The sequence below is a fragment of the Kogia breviceps genome, chromosome 13 (genome assembly GCF_026419965.1).
Source record: "Kogia breviceps isolate mKogBre1 chromosome 13, mKogBre1 haplotype 1, whole genome shotgun sequence".
Lineage (NCBI taxonomy): Eukaryota > Metazoa > Chordata > Mammalia > Artiodactyla > Physeteridae > Kogia > Kogia breviceps.
Genome location: NC_081322.1, coordinates 10,754,396 through 10,780,552, shown reverse-complemented (window position 1 = coordinate 10,780,552; position 26,157 = coordinate 10,754,396). Strand labels below are relative to the sequence as shown.

General features: G+C 46.4%; 1 protein-coding gene across 2 annotated transcripts in view; it reads right to left on the bottom strand.

Annotated features, from left to right (window-relative positions):
• Positions 1–13,248, bottom strand: part of B3GAT2 (beta-1,3-glucuronyltransferase 2) — a 185,501-nt gene extending 172,253 nt beyond the window's left edge. For both annotated transcript variants that reach the window (XM_059083836.2, XM_059083838.2), the window contains exon 1: positions 12,559–13,248. In XM_059083836.2, coding sequence (XP_058939819.1) covers positions 12,559–13,149 — 591 coding nt within the window. In that variant the 5' untranslated portion in view covers positions 13,150–13,248. The remainder of the gene's footprint in view (positions 1–12,558) is intronic.
• Positions 13,249–26,157: the final 12,909 nt, after the last annotated feature.

Sequence of the window (26,157 nt, the reverse complement as noted above, 5' to 3'; positions counted from 1 at the left end):
TGGAAGGGAGGGCCATTGGGGAACTATTGTTTAAAGGGTACAGAGTTTCAATCTGGATGATGAGAAAGTTCTGGAGATGGACAGAGGTGATGATTGCAACAGAGTGGATATACTTAAATGCCACGGATCTGCACACTTCAAAACGGTTACAATGGTAAACTTCACGTTACACATATTTTACCATAATACAAATTCTAATAAGCATACTCAACTTTTGTTTCTGCCCCACGGCCCTTGGCAAGGAGGGAAGAGAGACATAACAAGAAACAGAATAGGCGTTTACTTTTAAATGTCACCCGATTTCCAAGAGCAACCAAATGAATGCCTGTATTTTATTTTATTTATTTTATTTATTTTTTTTTTTTTTGCGGTATGCGGGCCTCTCACTGTTGTGGCCTCTCCCATTGCGGAGCACAGGCTGCGGACGCGTAGGCTCAGTGGCCATGGCAAACGGGCCCAGACGCTCTGCGGCACGTGGGATCTTCCCGGACCAGGGCACGAACCCGTGTCTCCTGCATCGGCAGGCGGATTCTCAACCACTGCGCCACCAGGGAAGCCCGAATGCCTGTATTTTAATCTACAGAAGGATCAACTGGTTTTCAGAGGAAACTCTGGAGTGCCGTAAAACCACAAATCATCACCCACAGACACCACAAGCACTGTCAACACGACTTGACTTTAATGCTTTGGGTTTTTAAAAAAATTATTTAAAATTAATTTTTCTTGGAGTATTGTTGATATACAGTGTTGTGTTAGTTTCCGCTGAAGAGCAAAGTGAAGCAGTTATACAGGTACATATTTCCACTCTTTTTCAGATTCTGTCTCCCTACAGGCCATTTCAGAGTGTTGAGTAGAGTTCCCTGTGCCGTACAGCAGGTCCTTATTATGTTTTTGTTTTCAAATCTTTTTAAAATCCCTAAACAAAGGGGAAAGGCAAGACCAGAACAGGTAAAGAGCATAAAACCTGTCTTTGGAGTATGCACAGCAGGGATCGAAGGCAGTAAGCGAGAGTCCCACGCCCCAGCTCTCTGCAAAGTGGGAGCCCAAGCTTCTCTGCAAAGCGAGGCTGCAGCTCCCCTGGCAGAGAGACTTCCCAAGGACGGCGCCTCTAGCACTTTCGCCAGTGTGAACAGATCCAGTGGAGGAACTTTTCAAAGTTACAAAAATATCCCCAAACTGTCACTTGCCCTTTAAGAAGGACACTGGCATTTTAGTCTTGCAACGTCGAGTTTATCTAGATGATCACGTGTCCACACGTGGACCCGGTCGGCCGACTGCTGGGGCTGTGCAGCCATGGCGGCGAGGGGCGCTGGGGCATCGTGTCTTCTGCAGCCTCTCCCCAGCTCCTGGGGCCAGACCCCCGGGACAGCAGATGTCCAGCTGGGTTGGGAAGCCGCCCTTCTGACCCACGGGACACATGTATCACCTCACGGGGTCCCTACCACTGTACACGGTCACCCCCAGGCCCGTGAGGAAGCTGAATAGTAGGGCTTCTCTTCGTTTGTAAAAAGGACATCCTGGCTCCCGCCTGAGACACATGAGGAGAATTAAACACCTCAATGCCTAACATGGGGCCGAGCACACAGCAAAGGGTCAACACCCCTGCGGTCACGAGGGCCGAGGGCTCTGGCTCGGCCGGGCCTGGAGCCCACAGTTCCCAGTCCCTAACTTATTGCTCCCTTCTACCAGAACCGCAGTTTTCAGGCTGGGGGTGCCTGGGCCTCGGGCGTCTACAAAGACTCTCGTGGACCATGTGAGCACAGATACCTTTAAGGGGACACATTCTCGACCCCTGGGCAACCCTCCGTATGCTCCCCTAAATCTGCTCCTTGGATGGAGGGGCAGGTCCTGCTCCAGTTTCATATCCATCCTGGATCATATTAAATATGCTCCAGGGGGCTTCCCTGGTGGCGCAGTGGTTGAGAGTCCGCCTGCCGATGCAGGGGACGCGGGTTCGTGCCCCGGTCCGGGAGGATCCCACGTGCCGCGGAGCGACTGGGCCCGTGAGCCGTGGCCGCTGCGCCTGCGCGTCGGGAGCCTGCGCTCTGCAACGCGAGACGCCACGACAGTGAGAGGCCCGCGTACCGAAAAAAAAAAAAAAAAAAAAAAAAAAATATGCTCCAGGACCAAACAAAGGGAGTTAGAAATACTGCCGTCTTAGTAAGAAAACTGACGTCTCTAATGAATGGGTAATAAGTCCTTTTAGAAGACAGAATGTTTCTACATTATTTTTTTCAACACAACTGAACGAATGTCATCAACAGATTATTAAAATCATTTTTGCTAAGAGATCAACACATGACTTTTGGCTTAGAACTTGAGGGTTCAAAAACGTGAAGAACACTGCTAGAAGAAAATGCTCTCCCCCTTATTTACTTCTTCATCTAAACAACGGTGACCCAATGGCAACCCAACTTAAGCTAAACCCCACCTCTTTCTAGTAATAAGTAACACTCAACAATGATACAAAGTATGTATCAATAGCAACAAAATGCTTCATCTATTTCAGTAAGACATCAAGTTCCAAGAAATGTAGCTTTTATACTTAATTATCCAACTTTGTAACATTTATGTTGTTTTGATGACTTGTTTACGCCTCCTAATTATAATGTTAACCCAATCCCACAGAGACCTTTTTTTATTGAAGTACAGTTGGTCTGCAATATTATATTAGTTTCAGCTGTACAACAGAGTGATTCACTACAATACACTGGAAATCACATGCTTTGCAGCTATTTTAAATGATTTTTAAAATTTAGACATCAATTTGAAAATATCCTAGAGGGAATGTAATTTTACCGAATTCTTTTAGGAGTTATATGAACAGAAAATATCAAAGACCCGTGGGTGTGACCACACTTCTGGTCAGAGACTAACCTGGATGGGACAGACTCCGTGAAGAAAGAACAGGGAGAGGAGAGAAGCGTCTGCACCCATACAGCCCAGAAGGTGCCCAGGGACTTGCGGACGGACAGATGAGGACACACGCACACACACACACACACACACTCCAATAGCTACATCTTCCCCAGGATGGCAGGAAATGGGCTATAAGATGTTTTTATTTATGAAAATTTAAGCAACATTTGAAAAACCAGAAAGCAGCTCAGGGTGAACCTCCCCATAAGTGCCAGGTGGCTTCCAGCTGAGGCTGGAGGGGCCTGGGCACAGGGAAAGCCTGTCCAGTCGATCCTCTCTGCTTCCTCTGACAATAGGTGCCGGGGAGCCCAATACAGCTAACCTTCCCACCCAGCAGACCACCCTAAAAAAATCAAGCTATTGCTTCTAATCAGGTGCCTGAAAAGTGGATTCATTTCATTCCTATTAAGCTGCGCTCTCCTTTGTAACACGTTACCTCTTTGATTCATTCATTCATGCCAGAAAGAACCTATCATGTAAAACACCCTAGGTCCACGCCAGAGGCTGGAGCCCCAACCGTAACGAACGCTCACACCGCCAGGAGCTGCAGGAAGTTGCGTGTATGCCCTGCTCCGAGATCCAGGCACGCCAGCCTGCGAGCTTGCACGACTCCCCGGCCAGCCCCACACCTCCTGACCCGCAGGAGAACATCCTTCTACATCCTCCCAGCCTAAAAGCTCCTTAAGCTGCTTTCTACTCTCTCCCGTCTCACCTCCTCCAGGACCCTGTATCGACAAGCCCTCTTTAACTCTTGTCTCGCTAATCGCTGTCATAACCCAGTGGTGTGACTCAGAGCTCCAATTTCCCAGTTCCCCCGGCTACAGACTAACTTGGGAAAATCAAGCACTTTCTACCCCCTCACCCCCCTCCAGGCCTCCAGAATCTCAGTCCAGATTTCAGGAGCAGAGGACTCAGAGGCAGCTATCCGAGTGAGACGGCGCAGCTCTGCGGGAGACCCGCCCCCCGGGCAGCCACTGCAGGGAAGCAGGGGAAAAGAACGTTTATAAAGCGCCTCTGTTCGGTACTAGAAGCCGTCTATCGTAGGAGGGCAGGCAACCCTCGCCGATGTCCCACGACCACTAGGCGGTGAGGCTGGACTTGAACGTGGAGCTGTTTAACCCCCCGAGCTCCCCCCTCGAGCCCCCCACCAGCCTCCAGCCTCACACGTGGGAAGCGGTCACACACCCCCGCGGGCTCCGCACCCCTCCCCTCGCCCTCAAGGCATCCACACGGACGCCTGGCTACAGACTAATGTTCACGGGTCTCTCTCCCCCTCTCCTTAGCACTGAAAGCTCTCAGAGTCAGAGCAGGGGCCAATTTTTCTTCCAGTTACTACTTAAAGGGCTCAGTGTAACCCTAGACCCACACACAGACTTCAAGGCTGTGATGTGACTGTCTCTGCGCGGAGCCCCTTTCTAGGAACAGCCTCCTTCGGGAGGGAACAGAGTCCCTCAGCCCCAAAGCTGCCTACAATCCACTCATTCTTTCCATGGGTTATGAGTGAGCATTTACTAAATGCCAGACACTAGAGACACAGCAGTGAACAGAAGGACATTCCTACCCTCACGGAGTTTATATTCTAGCGGGAGAGACGGTGAACTGTAATTCCCATGCTGCACTCCGTTACATAAAGTGACCTTAGCTGCCATAATGAATCACAACTGTCTACATTAACAATTCCTTGGCGCAACCAGATGGACAAATATATATATATATATATATATATATATATATATATACATTTTTCCTATTAATTTACTAGCCACCTAATCCAAGTTCTAATTAAGAACGTAAAGGTCAAAGATTTGCCTGATGGGGGATCTGAAAAGCAGATGTGTAAAAAAGCAAGAGGGAAGAGATATGGGAACATATGTATATGTATAACTGATTCACTTTGTTGTAAAGCAGAAACTAACACACCATTGTAGAGCAATTATACTCCAATAAAGATGTTAAAAAAAAATGTAAAGGCATGTCCCTCACACTGCTGTGTCCACACTTTGCAAATTCACAGACCGTTGGTGAGCATGGCTTCCTCTGCCTGGAGGGCTCTTTCCTCCCGGCCCCACGCCCCACCCAGCCCTCCTCCTTTAGGTGTCGGCCCAAATGTCACTCCCTCCTACAATCTACAGCTCCATCAGGGGCCTCTGCTTTACCCACCCAGGCACCTGCGTTTCTCTCAACAGGCACTGATCTTCGTGTGCAGATGTGGTCCAGATGTTCAATCTGAGAGGGCAGGGACGCTGTGTGTTCACAGCGGTGTTCCGCCCTGCAGTAACTAACACAGCGCCGCCAGGCACATAGTAGGTGCTCAATTAACATCTGTTAAGTGGGGGAGGAGGATAGGAATTCATTACATTCAAATATCTTCTGAACATGGTCATGTTTAAGCTCAAGTAGGCACAAGGAATCTGGAAGAGTGATACACTATTACTGCTAAAATACACTTAGATCAGGGAAAACCCAGTTAATGGCGAACATTCAGCATTTAGCACATGCAGCTTTCATTAGAGAGATGAAGAGACAATCGACAAATACCTACAATTTGGGCGGCAGGAAGGACGGTCTTAGATCCTGCATGTAACTCACATACTGTCTAAAGTTCTCTTTCCACTGATGGAGGAGATGGGGGGGGGGTGCAAAAACAACTGAGTTTTTAGTTATTTGGGGGAAAAGACCAAATAATCTGACTTTCGGTAAAGAACAGCCATCCTCAAGGTTTTCCTAGGATGTAAAAAGACTCAGCTCAGGATTTACTAATTTTGTTTTTAATCCAGGGAAATTTCTAGTACCAGAAGAATCTGACCATTAAAAAACCTCCTACCCACAAGAGAGTCGTCTGGTGAGTCGGTGAGCGCGGGCCAGCAGTAGTCGGTGTAATGACCGCCTCAAAGGTTCCTACAAGCTCATCTTGTGCTCCGGGGTCGGGGGAGCTGCCCCAGCGCCCATGGGAGGAAGCAACTGGCAGGGGTGGGTCACCCACACCAGCTGCAGCTCAGACTGGCTGAGGTCCCCAGCGCAGCTCCTCCGTCCTGATGGTAAACCACTGAGCCCACCTGGAACAATCCAGCATCAGCCCCCATCATCATTCTATCCTGAAAATTATTCTGCCTTTCAATCTGTCTGCCCTGACAGGGTACGTGCCCAGCAGATACCGTTGCTGATGTATACCTATCAACTGAGGAGAAAAATTAATGTTTTATCTTCTTGCAGAAATTAATTCTTACTTGTTCCCACGAATATATAGTTCAAGAACATACAAGACTACAGGTTACGCGCTAACTTGGCAGTTTTCACCTGACTTGAAAAAATAATCTAAAAATCAAACGGTCTCTCAGGGAGACAGGGAGGAGGTAACATTTTCATAAGATCAAGTTACGTCAGGAAGAAAAGGTCAAGAGAGAACATTAGAAGTTGACAACAGCCCAGAAGACAGACCCATATGTAAAACTCAATCACTTTGCTGTACACCTGAAATGAACACAGCATTGTAAATCAACTAGCTCACAATACAAAATAAGTTAATTAAAATAAATGCTTAGAAAAGAAGACAGACCTGAGTTCAAGTACGGCAGAAGCTAGAACGGTATCAGAGGACTCCGGCTGATCGGATGCTTTACTCATCACAATGACATGCGCCCACCTGACTATACACCTTCGTGGGATGGGTTGCAGGGCGTCAGAGGGCAGGCTCCAGAACCGGGGCACTGGGCCCACCGTCCTGTCTTGGAACAGCTCCAGGACCTTGTAAGCAACTTCCTGCTACGTCAGCTCTTCTGTAAAATGGGGACACTGATTCTAGTGATCCGGGTGACGACTATATGAGATTCAGGCTGTATTTTAAAAAATTCCTGCACTCACCAAAGAACTGTGTTCATGCCTAAATATCGGCATTAGGATGGTGGAGAATTGGGGCCATACTAGATCCTACCTCAGAGGCTGATGTGAGGATCAAATGAGCTAACACACATAAAACCCTAAATATGGCTCGTGGCCCATAGTAAGTGCTCACTTTGCTTGTATCCATGGTAAAGGGTATCTTACACATTTATTTAAAGTTGTCCACAAAAACTACCTGGTACGAACAATGGATTCTCTTAGTTTATTTCTATGAACTGGAAATCGAAACCTACCTACTTAGCAGCCTACCTACCTACCTAGGGATTGGTATGATGATTTTATTTGTGTTTCAGGGGAGAATTTGAGAACCATGCAAAACTTAAATGGCATGCTTCAATAGCACTGCAAATCAAAGATAAATAACGTTATCTTAATTTATGCAGACCAAGCAAATATTTCATCAGAGTCCAAGAGGTCTGAATAGATATATCGGAAGATTGTTGAATTCTGTACCAAAAAACCCCACTACTTGAGTAGCACCCAGAATAGTTAATAAATAAGGCCGTTGACTTCGGTTCTTCTATTCTGCTTTTGTAGCATGCCTTAAAAAAGCACTTGCTATTCCATTACTGTTCACACGAGAAATTTACAAGCCTGCAATCTAGAGGCAAGTGGGGTAGACGGAAGAAAATGGAGTCGGCCGCTGGTTTCCAAGAAGCTTCAGACAAAGTCTAAATGCTTAAAAGACACACATTCATTGTAGCCAACGATAGCCCGGACATGCCTTCGTGTCTATTCATGAGACAGAATAATTGGTGAAAAGTAGGTTGGAGGATGAAGAATGGGAAAAAGACAATAGGAAGAGGCGGAAAGGAGAAGGCCTTTTAAACCCAGAGCTATTTCTGGCCCATTAAAATATCAAAACCCAAATGAAAATTGCTGCTGTCCAAGGAAAAGCCAAAATGAACCACAGCTCAAGTACTGTACACCCAGCGGGAGTAAAGCAAACGTACACATTTAACACTGATAGCCTAAGAAAACTGCCCGTAGTTTTATAAAGCCAGTTTACACAATTCTCACATTTGATCAGACTTATGGCGTGACTAGTAATAGGTGGAAAGAAAGAAAACACAAGGGGAGTATTTCAGGTAAAATCGTCTTTGGATGCTAACCCCTAAGAGAATCTTTGAGGTTTCTTCACTTTGAAAAGATAATTACCTTACACCAAGCAACTGTGTCAAGGGAAAAAGGAAAGGGAGATCCCCTGTCTCCCTTCAGGAAATACATTCAGAATCTCCTACTTAGGGGGAAAGTGCCAAACACTGTAAATTTGAATATCCTTTGGATTAGGGCTCCAGTGAGCTGCATGTAAAGGGAGGAACATATGAATAAATGATCAGAAAAGAGCAGGACGAACTCGCCCTCACCACTCCCACCACACAAACAGCTTAACTGCAGCCAACACAGCATCCAAACAAAGGGCCTCTCTAGGTCACTGCTTGCCAGAAACGTCTTCCAAAGGCGGTCTCGTTAACTGAGCCCTTTCCTGAGCCCCTAAGGTGTTTCAGAGTCAGCTTGTCTTCCGGCCTCACCTCGTTCACTTTAAAGTTTTAAAAGTTTCGTTTTCTTGCTTGGAAAGTGCTATTTTTTAACCTTTCAACCCAACGGGTTTCCCAAGGTGAAAGTAACTTCACCTGAAAAGCAGCTGCTTTAAACTCAAGAGCTTGGAAGGTTTTCTAGCAAAGGACAGAAATCTGATCAATAGCGTTATTGAAAATGTGACCAGCTACAGTCCCATTTGTCTGTGGCTACCGTTTTAATGAAAGCCGTGTAAATCCTTTGCAAATAAGCGTTTCCGGAGAGCTATGTCGATGGGGTGTGCAGGCGGCAGGAAGCAGGATTACCTGTGAGCCACGGTGCAAAAACCTCATCAAGGCCACAGGAAGAGGCCATGCTGAGTTGCTGGCCACGTGGAAAACTCCAGGCACCTCTTTCTCCAATGGACAGCCCAGCTTCCGCGGCTACAATTCACACAGCTTCATTTGCAAATGGATTTGGCTATTAAGCATAGGACTGTTCGATGCAAATATTTCTTTCCTGGTGGCACAGCTCAGTTGAAAGGGGAGCCTGAAAATTAGCTAACTGGATGGCAGAAGAAAGCTCCATTCCAGTTACCAGGGAGGAATAATTGTACACAGGATGCCTGTTGCGCCTTTAATTTAATTTGGAGACCTTTCAGCTTTTACTTTCCTTCATTTGCAGCCAATGCTTAGTGAGTTAATTTGTGCCTGGTTCATTTTCTTCCTTTTATCTTATCTATGTTAACATCAACCGTGGAAATCAGGGGCACCATGAATAAAAGGTGAAGGCTAACTCAGGACACTCTGTCCTTAGGTTCTGTGAATTACTTAAAAATGAATTTGTGTGTGCACCACACAAAGGGCTGAGACATATGCCTGGCCCTACAGCATCCCCGACCAGCATCTGTCCTCCCACCCAAGGAGCTGTAGTTTTTAGATGTTTTAAGCGGTCCTACCTCTTCTCCAAGAGAGCACTGTCTAGACTGCAATCCACAAGGAATCATTAATCCTAGAACTGGTGGACAGTAGGCCAGCCCATTAACGCACAAGACTAAGGATGCATAAACTCCACTAATCTGACTTTTTAGAGAGTGCAATCTTGCTTGCCATGAAAAGAACGTGCTGTAAAAGAAAACTGCATGTCTCAACATAGATGCCTGGTGAACAGAGAGATGCCTGCTTTGTCCAAAAACACTGTGTTGGGGGAGGGATGGTGTGTGAGAACGGGATTAGTCCTAAAATGCCTGTCTGGGAGGAACCTCTAGGAGCCACAGAACTTAAATTCTAAGTGTATCATGCATATTATGCCTTTTAAAAAATCCCTTCTCTTGTGTACTTTGTATATGTGCCACCTCTCCTTAAATAAGAGTTGCACATGCTCTTAAGTTTATTTTGAATATTTCATTACTTCCAACTGTACAAAACGTTAGTGTCTTGAAAGTTTCGCATTTCTTTCCTATATAGTTTCCTCTCGGCCAAAGCTATTTTTTTCTCCTTACCCTCGCCTCTTTCTTTTATCTTCTCTTCTCTCTTTTCTTCCCCATGGACCAATAAAAAAAGAAACCTACTGCATTCTTCTCTTGCTGCTTCATATCCACCACCACCAAGCCTTCCTTTCAGTTTGGGAAGCATCAAAGGAGGACTGTGTTCTGAGCTGTTTCTCTGCCCCTGGGCCAGTTCAATCCAATACCTCACACCAACCGGCTAGAAGCTGTTAGAAACTGAAACTCAGGGCTCTTAATAGCCCGTCCCCTTAAAAGGTTTATTAATAATAATGTTCACTATTTTGCTTACATAAGACCATACATTTTCACAGGTAGGGCAACTTCCAAGTTGTAGAAGAAGGAAAAAAGACTTTGGGGTTTACGATAAGTAGTGGGAAGCAGCCACATAGCACAGGGAGGTCTGCTAGGTGCTTTGTGACCACCTAGAGGGGTGGGATAGGGAGGGTGGGAGGAAGGGAGATGCAAGACGGAAGAGATATGGGGATATATGTATATGTATAGCTGATTCACTTTGTTATACAGCAGAAAGTAACACACCTCTGTAAAGCAATTATACTCCAATAAAGATGTTAAAAAAAACCTAAACCCAAGATCCTACTAGAATATGATAAGCAATAAATAAATATTATTTTTTAAAAAGACTTTGGAGTTTAAAATGATGGTGTACTGAAATGTAAGGGGTTTTGCTTCAGAGTACAAACCACGTCTTTTGGGCTCAAGAGTATGCAAACAGGATCACAATAAGAACCCAGCTTAAGGGCTTCCCTGGTGGCGCAGTGGTTGAGCGTCCGCCTGCCGATGCAGGGGACGTGGGTTCGTGCCCCGGTCCGGGAAGATCCCACGTGCCGCGGAGCGGCTGGGCCCGTGAGCCATGGCCGCTGAGCCTGTGCGTCCGGAGCCTGTGCCCCGCAACGGGAGAGGCCACAACAGTGAGAGGCCCGCGTACAGACGGAAAAAAAAAAAAAAAAAAAAAACCAACTTAAAAAATCAGATGATATCTCTAATCTTGGTTATAATAAAGACCATACTATAGATGACAAGCTTACTGATTTCTTCGCGGGGAGGGGGGAAACACGTGAAGAAGCCCTTCATCACGAAAGCATGGAAAAGAAAAGATGGGAGCAATGACTGGTCCTTTTATTCATGAAGCAGGAGAGGATGAACAGAAATGAAGGCAGCGATTCCCCTTAAGAAATGGATTTTTTTTTTTTTTTTTTTTTTTTTTGTTGCGGTATGCGGGCCTCTCACCGTTGTGGCCTCTCCCGTTGCGGAGCACAGGCTCCGGACGCGCAGGCTCAGCGGCCATGGCTCACGGGCCCAGTTGCTCCGCGGCATGTGGGACCCTCCCGGACCGGGGCACGAACCCGTGTCTCCTGCATCGGCAGGCGGACTCTCAATCACTGTGCCACCAGGGAAGCCCAAGAAATGGATTTTTAAAGCCACACAGGCAGAAAAATTAAGCCGGAGAGGTACAGAATAGCTTCGTCCTGAGGTTTTGAAAGTCAAACTGAGATATCAGGATGAAAGCATGGGACGTTTGTGATTTCCAGACGTACAGATTGTCTAGTTTACTTGGTGGAAGAGGAGGGATGATGGCATCTCGGAGGCAGGATGTCAGGAATTTGGGGGAGAGGAAGGCAACAGTCCCACGATATGTCAAAAAGCCCAAGATTTTTTTTCTGCTATATTTGTGGAGGAGGAACAAGAAAAGTGAAAAAGACGCAATCCAGCCTCATTTGCAGAACGCTCGCGCGTGCGCACACACTCAAGCGGCAATATACCAGCCTCAAGAACTAACACCTGTTCTAACCCGGTGCTTGATGGCTTGGTGCACCTGTAGCCTCCAAGGGAAACTGTGCCATCGCAGCAGCAGCAGGCCGGGCTGCGCCAAGGACCGCATGGCGGGCACCAGGATACAATGGCCCGGTGCCAGAGTGTCCAAAGTGGGTCCTAGAGAAGGGTAAGGAAAAGGAAACGGGCAGTCCAGCTGATACCTCGGACTGCAGAGAGACAGAACCACAGGGCAGGGCAGTCTCAATTCAGTTGCCAGAGGGCTTCCTTTTAAAGGAGGTCATCTTTCGAGTCAGAAAGGGCCTTTGCGGGGTGCGGGAAGAGATGCAAGGAGGACCCCTTATAAGTCAGGGTTTTCTCTAGTAACCATTTCCGTGCCGGCGGACTGTACCAGAGAAATGTGTCTCTGGGCTGATTTTTCGTTTCCTTCTCCACCGTCCTCCCAATATAGTTCTAGACTCAGAATCACACCTGTGTGTGCGGAACGGCCTCGGAGACCACCGAGCCCGCCCCCAGTGCGCTGGGCCCCTGCCCGGTCTCTCCTGCAGCCCGGCCCCACGGAGCTCCATCCTCAGGCCGGACAGAGCCCAGTTCCTAGAAATCATCCCCGCGCCTCACACCTGCGCCACCGCCTCGTCCCAATCGTGGGGCCGGTGTGTGTGTGTGTGTGTCGGGGCGGGGGGGCAGCAAGGCCCCTGCCAGACTCCCTCCCCGAGTCACAGTGGTCCTCCCACCCCCTCCACCCCCGGGGCCAGCGGGGGGCTGCGGAGCTCTGCGCCCGGAGTCCCGAGTGCGCGCCCGGGTAGGTGAGCACTGCCCAGCGCAGCGCAGCGGCGGCAGGACCGGCACGCGGGGGGCCCCTCCCGCCCGCCCTCCCCCGCACCCCCCCCCCCCGCCTCCCGGCTGGGCGCACCGGCCGCTACCTCCTGGAAGAGCTCGAGACTGTAGGTGTTGTCGTCGTCGGCGAAGAAGAGCACGCCGGGCTGCGCGCGCTGGTGCCCGTGCCTCTGGCGCAGCCAGGCCAAGCCGGCGTTGCGCTGCTCGGTGGCGCGCGGCAGCCCGGGCCGCTTATAGCGCCGCGGCGTGGGCACGTGCAGGTGCGTGCTGGGCAGCCCCGCGCGCGCCAGGAAGCGGCTCACCAGCTCGCTGCGCGCCGCCGCGTCCTCCACCAGGATCCAGTGCAGCTGCGCCACCTGGCGGAACGTGTTAGCCAGGCGTGTTAGCTCGGCCTTCTGCACCGGGCGGCTGTAGGTGGGCGTGATGGCATAGATGGTGGGCTGCGGCGGCTCGGGCGGCGGCGGCCGCCGCGACTCGTTGCGCTGCTCCCGGCCGCGCCCCGGGCCGGCCCGACGGAGCGGGAGGCGGGCTCCCCCGCGGCCCCCGGCGTAGGGCGAGAAGTATGGGCGCGGGGTGAGCGGGGGCGCGGGCCTACGCGTGTCCACGTCGAGCATGATGATGACGATCAGGATCCAGGGCAGGAGGATGAAGAAGCGGCTGAAGAGCACCGACTTCATGGTGCGCCCTCCCCCGGCCTCTCGGGCGCCCCGGGCCGGGGCGAGCCGGGGGACCCCAGCGCGCAGTTTGGACGGCGGCGGCGGCGCCCGCGCTCAGGAAGCCGTGGCCCGCGCGCTCTCCACGGGGTGGGTAGCGGGGCTATGCGGGGGCGCGGAGCCGGGCCTCGGGGATTCGCGCAGGTGCCGAGGAGCTCGGGCTCCAGGGCGGGCGGGCGGCGGGCGGCGATGCCCCTACTCCGGGGAGTCGGCGGGAAGCGAGACTCGGTCCAGCCGCGCGCTGCCGGCCCCGGAGTTACGCCGAGCGGCGGGAAGGCGGCGATCCCGCCGCGCTCTTTCCGAAGAGTGGGACCTGGGAGCCGTCCCGCGGCGCTGCGGGAAAAGGGCCTCCAGCCGCGGGCCCCCGAGGCGCTGCCGGGGGCACCTTCGAGGGCGGGGGGCGGGCGCCGAGGGCTCTCCTTCGTCACACCCCAGCCCCGGCGGCGAGGACCGAGGGGGACGCCGAGGTTGCCGTGCGCCGCGCTCTGCTCGCGCGCCGCAGCGGAAGCCTGCACTCCGACCCCTCGCTCCGCTCTGCTCTTCGGAGAGCCTCTCCCGGCTCCGGCAGCAAGATCCCAAAGCCAGGAAAGAAAGAAAAAGCGAGGGGCGGGGGCGCTGCGGACTCCAGCGTCCTCCCAGGGCTCCTGTGGGGAGACAGCAGCGCTGCTACTGGCGGAGAGGGGCTGCGAGGGGGAGGCGGGGAGGGGGCCCGGCCAGCCGGCTCCGGAGGCTGCTGCTGCACCGCCGGTGGGGAGCGGGAGGAGGGTCCTCCCCCCCCCCCCCCCCCGCGGGCGCCACGGCCTCGGGCAGGGGATGGCTGCTCGCTCACCCGTCTCCGCGCGCTCTGAGCTTTCTGAAACGCTACGGGGTCTTTGGAGACCAGCCAGGAAAACCCAGGCACGTGCGGAAAACTCGGGAGACCTCGGGTGGAGAGTGAGAGGCGGGAGAGGGCGAAGGATGCCTTCTCTGGCGCCTGGCCTCGGGGTTCGTGTGCTGGGGGTGGACCGCACAGCGCCGACCGAAAGCGCTTTCACCCAAAGGCAGACATCAACAGAAGCCCCGGGAGACGGAGGGGGTGCCTACACGGGTGCTTGGCTTGTGAGATAGCCCGGAAGAAAGAGTCCATCGGAACGTTTGCCGCCTGACTGCAGTTAGATCATTGCGGGGAAATTCCTCAAACTCCAGCCGAGGACGTGGAACTTACTTTCCTTCCTTAATTTGGAGTCCCATTTCCTCACAGTTGGCTGCCATCAGAATCATTCCGTTTGACCCGCCCAACGATCCTTTCGAGAAGGCCTGGGGAGTGGAATCACCTCGTTTTCTGGATGAGGAAGCTCCGAGGCTGGTGGCGTTGGCCCAGAGGAAACGGGACGCGGATGCCCCGAGTCTAGCCAGTGGCTTCTTCTCTGCGCGGCCTGCAGAAGCCTCTCCCGACACAGCCCGGCCCCCCTGGATGTAAGCCTGGTGCACTCGAAACCAAACGGAGCGCACGGTGACGTGCGGGAACCATGACAGTGCCTGGAAGACACGAGTAAACGTAGGCGCTTGGTTTGGATTTGTTCTGTCTAGCGTACCCACTGGCTAAGTCCCTGGCTGTCTGTGATGGACGGAGATGAAAGAAGACGGACCTCGCTTCGTACTCTCGTCCCGGGGAGGGGCTGGCACGCAGGACAGCAGGAAAGCCTTTGCCCCCAGACTATGATAAATAATTTCTGAGCCCATCTTCTAGTGGCTGGCTGACTTCCTCAGGCTCGTTCACAAGTAAATGCGGGCGATCGCGCTCTGAGTGTGCGCGCGGAGAGCGCTCTGGGGCGGAGGCCCCTCTGTCCCGCGGTTCTGACGCTCCTGGTTTTCTCAGAACCAGGAATCTGGTTCTGCCCTGCCCTGGATGCTCTGGCTGTTCCCACCTGTCCTCAGGCCCTGGCGCGTCCGTGAATTTCCCTAACTTCCCGCCCAGAGTCTGAAGCCTGAGAGTGAAATATATCGATCTAACCGCGCCCGCCACCCTCGCAAGCGCTAACCTTCTCCTCCACTTGCCGGTATCGCCTACAGCTCATACTTGACGTCGGCGGATCAGTGCCTCCAAGACACAGGACACAATGAGTCCATCAGACCCCTTCCCATGTTCGCGGATAGCTTAACGGGCCTGTGAAAATGGCACAACCTCGGGAAAACGCGTCCTGGTCAGGCCCCGCGGGGTGTCAAGGTCAGCATCCTGGGGTAGGGGAGGGGATTCAGTGGAGGCTTTTCTCAAACACTGGAAAGCAGCACACACACCTGCCCACCCTGCAAAGATTACAAGTCTCTTTCGGCCTGTTGGATTTTTTTTTTTTTTTTAATGTAGTTGAAGAGAAATGCCTTGTGTGTTACCTGTAGTGAAGTTGGAGTGGTTACAGAATTGTTCTGAAAATCGTCACTAACATTCGTTAGTAGGGACCTCTTGGTTATTCCCCGTGTACCATAAAACATACTTCCTAATTGCTTCTTTTCCAGCAACCAGGACTGTTCAGGGATGAGACACTTTCAAAATCAATCAAATTTTGGAATTTATTTTGGGATTTTCCCTGCGGCCCAGGATTCACAGGCGTCGTACAACACAGCACTTAACTAGCACACCCACATCCAGGAGGTCGGTGCATCTTTTCTATTATCCTTAGTCAGCGTTTGCACCCAGATTTATCTCATCCAGTCATCTGCTGGGAGTATCATGTTTCTTGGAGTCAGGTAGAACAGGCTTGGATCCCCAGCTGGGCTGCTTGGGCAACTTTAGAAAGTCAGTGAGCTTTTCAAAGCCTGTTTCCTCATCTGGAACATGGACTTAATAACACATACTCCATCGAAATCTTGTAAGGATTAAATAGGATACGTTACGTAAAGTGTTTTGCAGAGGAGCTGGCATTATGCAGTAGTCAGTCAGTGAATGGTATTTAAACACAGGTTAACACTTCCTCAAAGGAACGTCTCACCCCAGGGGATCTGTGTGATCCTCAGGACAATGCCTCGAAATAAGACCCGCAGCTGCGGAGAAGGTGTTGGTGTGTGTGGTAGAGTCTTCCCGAGGTGGGGTAGGGACCGGAAGAAAGAGGAAATCAACTTTCTCCAAATTCAAGGTACCCCTTGTCACACAATATGGGTGACATGATTCCAAGTGACATTTATTTCAAACAACTGAATATGCCACATTGTTCTACATTCAGTGCCTCACAAATGTGGACCCATATCTTTCATGATCAAATCTGAGCAAAGATATAAAGCTATAAAAATGATTAAGAATGTCCATTTGAAGCCCCAAACCAGGGTAAGACATTTTCAAGTGCAAAAATGTGTCATGCTTTAAAAATACTGAGAGAAATATCAGGTGCTAGGATGGAAACAGCTTCTTTACATGGAAGCATGAAGAAAATCTCATTTTTCTGAAGCATAATCACTGGTAGCTGTAGTCCTTTTCCATATTTATTTACAATCTTCTTACATGAAACAACTTAAACGTGATCTGCAGCTAATAATGAAGGTTGGTGAAAGTCACTAGAGTAATTAAAATGATTACCTAACTTCAGAGCTTCTGTATATCCTCTTGGTGTTTATTTTCATCTAATCTCTCTAATTATTTGTGTAACAAAGTAAGCATTGCTTCTTCTGTACTAATTGAAGCACTGGATCACTGGCATCAGCTACTGTGTTTCAGCATTCAGCTGCTGTTCTCAAATAAACAAAGGTTAAAAAAAAAAACACCTCATCTGGGGAGTTAACAAGAAACATACTGCATAATCACTAAACATTTGCATTTTGCCTTGGTGAGTAATATGCAACTGTTACTTCGGCAGCCGAAAGATTGCAGCCCGATTAGTGATCTGTATAGAAATGATCCCATTTGACATTTGAGCCTGGGGTTCTGCTAGTGTGAGTAAATCAACCTTCACGTGAGCATTTTGGAACTTCCTTTATAGGCAAGTGAGAAGGAGATCAAGAAAAAAAGCTATACACAATTAGATATTTGTAAATATCTGTATAACATTATGTGTATGCAAATCAGGTTGTAAGAAGAATCAACTAACTCATGTGGGAATAATGGAATGGGGATGGTATTGATAATCAATACCCACCTGTGTGTGAACATAAATATTTTCTGATAAAATATCAGATACAATTATGTGAAAGAATGGTGTCAAAATAAATAATTCGAATAGTCCCAAATTCCAGGGATACATGACAGTTTCATTGATCACTGTCAGAAAAATGACATCCAAACCACAAATTAAATGGCTCATTTGGTTAATTTATTTTCATTCATCTGGATTCTTTTCAAATATCAACTTTGGCCTAGAATTGTTCTAAATTTTAGAACAATTAAAATTCCTAAATTCTAAAATTCCTTAAAATTGTAGACATTTGCAGCTATTATGTACAAAATGTGACATTAGAAGTAGTTTGTCAGTAAAACTCTCTTTTTGTAGGATGGGTTGGGATCAAGTTTATTCAATAAAAGTGGTTTTCTCAAAAATTAGAAATTGGCAGTTTATCCTAACAATTTTATTGAAAATTAATTTCATTTAGTTTGAATAACAGCGGAAGATAGAACATGCCAGTGTTCCTCCTTTTCTCTTTATTAATGAATTAGGATGCACCAAAGAACAGTAAAACATACATAAGGCATATTAGCATCCTTTATATCTTTTTCCCTCACTATCGTAAGTATTGGCATTTATGTTAAAATGGTAATTGGTTAGAAATAGGATTTTACCGTAAAACTACATAATCTACCTTTCACAATTGTCATGAGAATCAAAAGAAATAATGGAGGTGAAAAATATGTTAAACACTGTAAAGTCATTTATACATGCAAAATACAATGAAACAAGATTGGCCATGAGTTGATAATTGTTGAAGCTAGGATATTACACGTGGCAGTTCCTAATATTATTGGACCTATTTATACATGTTTCAAATTTTCCATAATTAAAGGTTCAATTGCATAAGTGATTATGTACTACTCTTTGTTTACCAAGATGGGACTACTGGACCCAGAAGTTGGGTGGGTAGATTATCCTATATCTCATGGAATCAGTCTCTTGGTCCAGAGACTAGGTTAGTCAGTTAAACAGTTAGGTCCTATTTCAGGAGGCAGTGGTGTAGGTGGAAGTCGTGAGGTGGGGATATCTAAATTAGGCCTTAATATAGTACGAGTAACAGTCATTTAATAAGGGGCATGTCTGTGGAAATAAAAGAAAAAGGTTAATGATTAGAACAAACTATAAACTGAATTTTTGAGTCCAGAGGGCAGTCAGTTGAGGAGATTTTTAGAGGCTGGGCTTAAAGCATCTTTAGATGGTAGACTGAGGGGAGGTAGTGGCAATCTTATATATATATATTTTTTAATTTTTTATTTTTTTTGGTAATTTGACTATCTCTGGTGATGCCATCAGGTGCTATGTGTCATGGTGAAATTTCTGAGGGGCCTACAGCCAGCGTGAAATTTGTCTATACCTGATCTGTTGCGATTTCCTTGGTTTCTTCTTCTTTGTATCAAGTCGTCCAGCTTCAGCTTACTGGGATTCAGAAAAAGGGCAGCTTTAGTTTTTAGTGACGTAGGGTCAAGAGGGTGGGAGAAAAATCGGAAATGTTAATTATTGACGAAATGCACAAAATGGCAGGAACGAGATTATGAAGAGGAGGAAAAGTCCCGCCAGTGAACATGGCACTGTTCAACAGCCACGCGGGTGTGTCACAGCTTTCACTGAAACAGAATTTTCCCCAGACAGTGACCCCCATTTTTACCAAAGACAATCGAAGGAAGATGAGTTTGTTTGTAAAACAAGTCTACTCTCATGAAAATTGGCTCGATTATTTACATAAGTACAACAAGAATAGTGATTTATCATATAGGCCCTTTTAAAGTCTGCTTTGCTGTAACTTTTAAGAAGGAATTTCAGGAGGGTGGCAGAGATTACAGAGTAGAAAGACCCTGAGCTCACCTCCTCTCAGGAGCACAGCAAAATCACAACTATCTATAGAACAACCATCAGTGAAAAAGACTGGATGGAACCTACCAGAAAAGATCTTCTACAACTAAATACATAAAGAAGGAAACACAACGAGACAGGTAGGAGGGGGCGGACTCACAATATCATCAAGTCCCATATCCCCAGGTGGGTGACCCACAAACTGGAGAATAATTATATTGCAGAGCTTCTCCCACAGGAGTGAGAATTCTGAGCCTCACGTCAGGCTCCCCAACACAGGGGTCCAGCACCAGGAAGAGGAGCCACAGAGCATTTGGCTTTGAAGGCCAGCAGAACTTGGTTTTGGAAACCCCACAGGACTGGGGGAAATAGACTTCACTCTTAAATGCCACACACAACATCTCACACACACCAAGGCCCAGGGCAAAGCAGTAATTCAACAGGAGCCTGGGCCAGACCTACCTGCTAGTCCTGGAGAGTCTCCCGGAGAGGCAGTAGGTGGCTGTAGCTCACCCTGGGGACACAGACCCTGGTGGGAGCCATGTTGGGGAACATTCTACTGCCCGAACATTACTGCTGGCAGCCGTCATCTTGGCTCATTATTGCCAAGGCTTAACCCCACCTAACAGCCTGTAAGCTCCAGTGCTGGGATGCCTCAGGCCAAACAACTATCTGGGCAGGGACACAGCCCCACCCTTCAGATGCCTAAATACTTCCTGAACCCACAGCCCCTAGACTTGGCCCTGCTTCCCAGAGGGCCAGGACCCAGCTCCACCAACCAGCGGGCAGGCACCAGCCTCTCCCACCAGGAAACCTGCACAAATCTCTAGACCAGCTTCACCCCAAAGCGGGCAGACACCGACACAAGAAAATTACAGTTCCACAGTCTGCAGAGCCGGCCTTCCCACAGCAGGCCAGACCCTACACTGGGACCAGCTGGGCTCTGGCCCTGCCCCGTAGCAGGTCAATGCATGCTTTGGGACACCCAACACCCCATACTCAACTGTGTTAGGAACCCCCCCACCTCCACCCAAAGATCTGAAATGAGCTCTGGGATCTGTGAGCCCTGCAGCCGGACTCCAGGAACCAGCTCTGCCTGCCAGGAGTCCAGCACTAACCCCAGGATCTGGCTTCACCCACCAGTGGGTGGGCAACAGCTCCAGAGCCTTTGGGACCCTGCCTCTGCCCACCAGTGAACCCGCACTAGTCCAGGGGCTCCAAGGGTTCTGCAACCAGCAGGCTCGTGACCAGGACCCACCAAACAGCAGCATCTGCACAAGGCAGGGCCTGGCAACCAACTGGGCTAGGGGCCAACCTAGCCTGCTAGGTCACCCACAGTCAGCCCTCCACATAGAAGAACCCATTCAGCCCTCTTAGGGGGAACTCCTAGAGCATCTAGCTCAGGTGATGAGAGGGGAGTACACTGCTGGGATGAATAGGATGTCTCCTACAGAGGGCAACTTCTCCAAGGTTGACAAATGTAATCTAATCTCCCACATACACAAACATACAAATAGCTACTTAGACAAAATAAGGTGGCTGAGGAATATGTTCTAGATGAGGAACAAGATAAAACCCCAGAAAAAGAACTACATGAAGTGAAGATAGGCAACCTACCCAAGAAAGATTTCAGAGTAATGATCATAAAAATGATCAACAAACTTGGGAGAGAATGGTTGCACAGAGCAAGAAATTAGAAGTTTTTAAAAAAGAATTAGAAAATATAAAGAACAACCAAACAGAGATACAATAACTGAAATGAAAACTATACAGAAGGAATCAACAGTAAACTTGATGAGTCAGAAGAATGGACCAGGTTCCTTAAAAAACTAAAAATAGAACTACCATATGACCCAGCAATCCCACTACTGGGCATATACCCTGAGAAAACCATAATTCAAAAAGAATCATGTACCACAATGTTCATTGCAGCTCTATTTACAATAGCCAGGACATGGAAGCAACCTAACTGTCCATCGACAGATGAATGGATAAAGAAGATGTGGCACATATATACAATGGAATATTACTCAGCCATAAAAAGGAATGAAAGTGAGTTATTTGTAATGAGGTGGATGGACCTAGAGTCTATCATACAGAGTGAAGGCAGAAAGAGAAAAACAAATACTGTATGCTAATGCACATATATGGAATCTTAAAAAAACGGTACTGATGAACCTAGTGACAGTGCAGGAATAAAGACTCAGATGTAGAGAATGGACTTGAGGACACAGTGGGGTTAGGGGAAGCTGGGATGAAGTGAGAGAGTAGCACTGACATATATACACTACAAAATGTAAAATGGATGGCTAGTGGGAAGCTGCTACATAGCACAGGGAGATCAGCTCGAAGCTTTGTGACCACCTAGAGGGGTGGGATAGGGAGGGTGGGAGGGAGATGCAAGAGGGAGGGGATATGGAGATATATGTATACATATAGCTGATTCACGTTATTGTACAGCAGAAACTAACACAACATTGTAAAGCAATTATACTCCTATGTGTATATATATATATATATATATATATATATATATATATATATATATAAACCCATTGGATCAGTGAGCTGGAAGACAGAGTAGTGGAAATCACTGCTGCTGAACAGGAAAAAGAATGAAAAGAAATGGGACACCATCAAGCACACTAATATTCATGTTATAGGGGTCCCAGAAGAAGAGAGAGAGAAAGGGCCTGAGAAAATATTTGAAGAGATAATAGCTGAAAACTTCACTAACCTGGGAAAGGAAACAGTCACCCAAGTCCAGGAAGCACAGATAGTTCCACACAGGATTAACCTGCAGAGGAACACACCAAGACACACTGTAATCAAAATGAAAAAAATTAAAGATAGACTATTAAAAGCAGCAATGGAAAAGCAACAAATAACACACAAGGAAACTCCCATAAGGATATCAGCTGATTTTTTAACAGAAATGCTGCAGGACAGAAGGGAGTGGCATGATATATTTAAAGTGATGAAAGGGAAAAAACTACAGCCAAGAATGCTCTACCTAGCAAGGCTGTCTCCTTCAGATTTGATGGAGAAATCAAAAGATTTACAGACAAGCAAAAGTTAAAAGAGTCCAGCACCACCAAACCAGCTTTACAACAAATGTTAAAGGAACTTCTCTAGGAAAAAGAAAAGGCCAAAACTAGAGACAAGAAAATTGAAAAATGTAAAAGCTCACCAGTAAAGACAAACATACAGTAAAGGTAGGAAATCATCCACACACAAAGATAGTAGAGAGGTTAAAAGATAAAAGTTGTAAAAGCAACTGTATCCACAATAAGCAGTTAAGGGATACACAAAACAATGATATGTAAAATATGATATCAAAACAGTAATACTGAGGGGAGGAGAGTACAAATTCAGGGTTTTTAAAATGCCTTTGAAATGAAGAGATCAGCAACTTAAAACAATCAACTATATATACAGATTGTGATACAAAAGCATCATGGTAACTGCAAACCAAAAATCTATAACAGATATACAGACAAAAAAGAAAAAGGAATCAAAACATAACACTAAAGACAGTCATCAAATCACAAGAGGAGAGAACAAAAAAAGAAGAAGAAGGGGGGGTGGGAAGACCTGCAAAAACAAATCCAAAACAATGAATAAAATGGCATTAACATACCTATTGATAATTACCTTAAAAGTAAATGGACTAAATGTTCCAACCAAAAGACACAGACTGGCTGAAAGGATACAAAAACAAGACAAGTATATATGCTATCTATAAGATGCTCACTTCAGATCTAGAGACACACACAGACTGAAAGTGAGGGGATGGAAAAAGGTATTCCATGCAAATGGAAATCAAAAGAAAGCTGGAGTAGCAGTACTCATATCAGACAAAATAGACTTTAAAATAAAGACTGTTAGAAGAGACAAAGCCACTACATAATGATCAAGGGATCAATCCAAGAAGAAGATATAACAATTGTAAATATATATGCATCCAACAGAGGAGCACCTCAATAGAAAAGGCAAATGTTAACAGACATAAAAGGAGAAATTGACAGTAACACAATAATAGTGGGGGACTTTAACAGACCACTTACCTCACTGGGCAGATCATCCAGACAGAAAATCAATAAGGAAATACAGGCCTATATGACACATTCGACCAGATGGACTTAATTGACATTTATAGAGTGTTCCATCCAAGAGCAGCAGAATACACATTCTTTGAAGTGCACATGGAACATTTTCCAGGATAGATCACATGCTGGGCCACAAAGCAAGTCTCAGTAAATTTAAGAAAATTGAAATCACATCAATTATCTCTTATGATCACAATGCTGTGAGATTAGAAATCAACTACAAGAAAAAAAAAACTGCAAAAAACATAGACACATGGAGCCGAAACAATATGCTACTAAACAACCAATGGTTCACTGAAGAAATCAAAGAGAAAGTAAAAAATACCTAGAGACAAAATGAAAATACAACGATCCAAAACCTATGGGATGCAAGAAAGCAGTTCTAAGGGAAGTTTACAGCAATACAAGCTTACCTCAGGAAACACAAAAAAATCTCAAGTAAACAAACTAACATTACACCTAAAAGAACTAGAGAAAGAAGGACAAACAAAGCCCAAAGTTAGTAGAAGGAAAGAAATCATAATGATCAGAGCAGAAATCAATGATATAGAGATTAAGAATATAACAGAAAAGATCAATGAAACTAAAAGCTGGTTCTCTGAAAAGTTAATATAAACCTTTAGAAATGAAAAATGAGAAGTTATAACTGATACTACAGAAATACAAAGGACCATAAAAGACTACTACAAGCAACTATATGCCAGTAAAATGGGCAAGCTAGAAAAAATGGACAAATTCTTAGAAAGGTACTCTCTCCAAAGATTGAATCAGAAAGAAATAGAAAATAGGAACAGGCCAATCTGTTGGAAATATTGCAGAAGGAAAGAAATCATAAAGATCACATCAGAAATAAATGAAAAAGAAATGAAGGAAATGATAGCAAAGATCAATAAGACTAAAAGCTGGTTCTTTGAGAAGATAAACAAAATTGATAAGCCATTAGCCAGACTTATAAAGAAAAAAAGGGAGAAGACTCAAATCAATAGAATTAGAAATGAAAAAGGAGACGCAACAACTGACACTGCAGAAATACAAAGGATCATGAGAGATTACTACAAGCAACTCTATGCCAATAAAATGGACAACCTGGAAGAAATGGACAAATTCTTAGAAATGCACAACCTTCCAAGACTGAACCAGGAAGAAATAGAAAATATGAACAGACCAATCACAAGCACTGACATGGAAACTGTGATTAAAAATATTCCAACAAACAAAAGCCCAGGACCAGATGGCTTCACAGGCGAATTCTATCAAACATTTAGAGAAGAGCTAACACCTATCCTTCTCAAACTCTTCCAAAAGAGAGCAGAGGGAGGAACACTCCCAAACTCATTCTACGAGGCCACCATCACCCTGATACCAAAACCAGAAAAAGACGTCACAAAGAAGGAAAACTACAGGCCAATATCACTGATGAACATAGATGCAAAAATCCTCAACAAAATACTAGCAAACAGAATCCAACAGCACATTAAAAGGATCATACATTATGATCAAGTGGGGTTTATCCCAGGAATGCAAGGATTCTTCAATATATGCAAATCAGTCAACGAGATACACCATATTAACAAACTGAAGGAGAAAAACCATATGATCATCTCAATATACGCAGAGAAAGCTTTTGACAGAATTCAACACCCATTTATGATAAAGACCTTCCAGAAAGTAGTAATAGAGGGAACTTTCCTCAACATAATAAAGGCCATATATGACAAACCCACAGCAAGCATCGTTCTCAATGGTGAAAAACTGAAAACATTTCCACTAAGATCAGGAGCAAGACAAGGTTGCCCACTCTCACCACTATTATTCAACATAGTTTTGGAAGTTTTAGCCACAGCAATCAGAGAAGAAAAAGAAATAAAAGGAATCCAAATTGGAAAAGATGAAGTAAAGCTGTCACTGTTTGCAGATGACATGATACTATACATAGAGAACCCGAAAGATGCTACCAGAAAACTACTAGAGCTAATCAATGAATATGGTAAAGTAGCAGGATACAAAATTAATGTACAGAAATCTCTTGCATTCCTATACACTAATGATGAAAAATCTGAAAGTGAAATTAAGAAAACACTACCATTTACCATTGCAACAAAATGAATAAAATATCTAGGAATAAATCTACGTAAGGAGACAAAAGACCTGTATGCAGAAAATTCTAAGACACTGAGGAAAGAAATTAAAGATGGTACAAATAGATGGAGATATATACCATGTTCTTGGATTGGAAGAATCAACATTGTGAAAATGACTCTACTACCCAAAGCAGTCTACAGATTCAATGCAATCCCTATTAAACTACCAATGGCATTTTTCACAAAACTAGAACAAAAAGTTTCACAATTTGTATGGAAACACAAAAGACCCCAAAGAGCCAAAGCAATCTTGAGAAAGAAAAATGGAGCTGGAGGAATCAGGCACCCGGACATCAGACTATACTGCAAAGGCTACAGTAATCAAGAGTGTATGGTACTGGCACAAAAACAGAAATATAGATCAATGGAACAGGATAGAAAGCCCAAAGATTAACCCACGCACATATGGCCACCTTATCTTTGATAAAGGAGACAAGAATATACAGTGGAGAAAAGACAGCCTCTTCAATAAGTGGTGCTGGGAAAACTGGACAACTGCATGTAAAAGAATGAAATTAGAACACTCCCTAACACCATACACAAAAATGAACTCAAAATGGATTCAAGACCTTAATGTAAGGCCAGACACTATAAAACTCTTAGAGGAAAACAGGCAGAACACTCTATGACATAAATCACAGCAAGGTCCTTTTGGACCTACCTCCTAGAGAAATGGAAATAAAAACAAAAATAAATAAATGGGACCTAATGAAACTTCAAAGCTTTTGCACAGCAAAGGAAACCATAAACAAGATGAAAAGA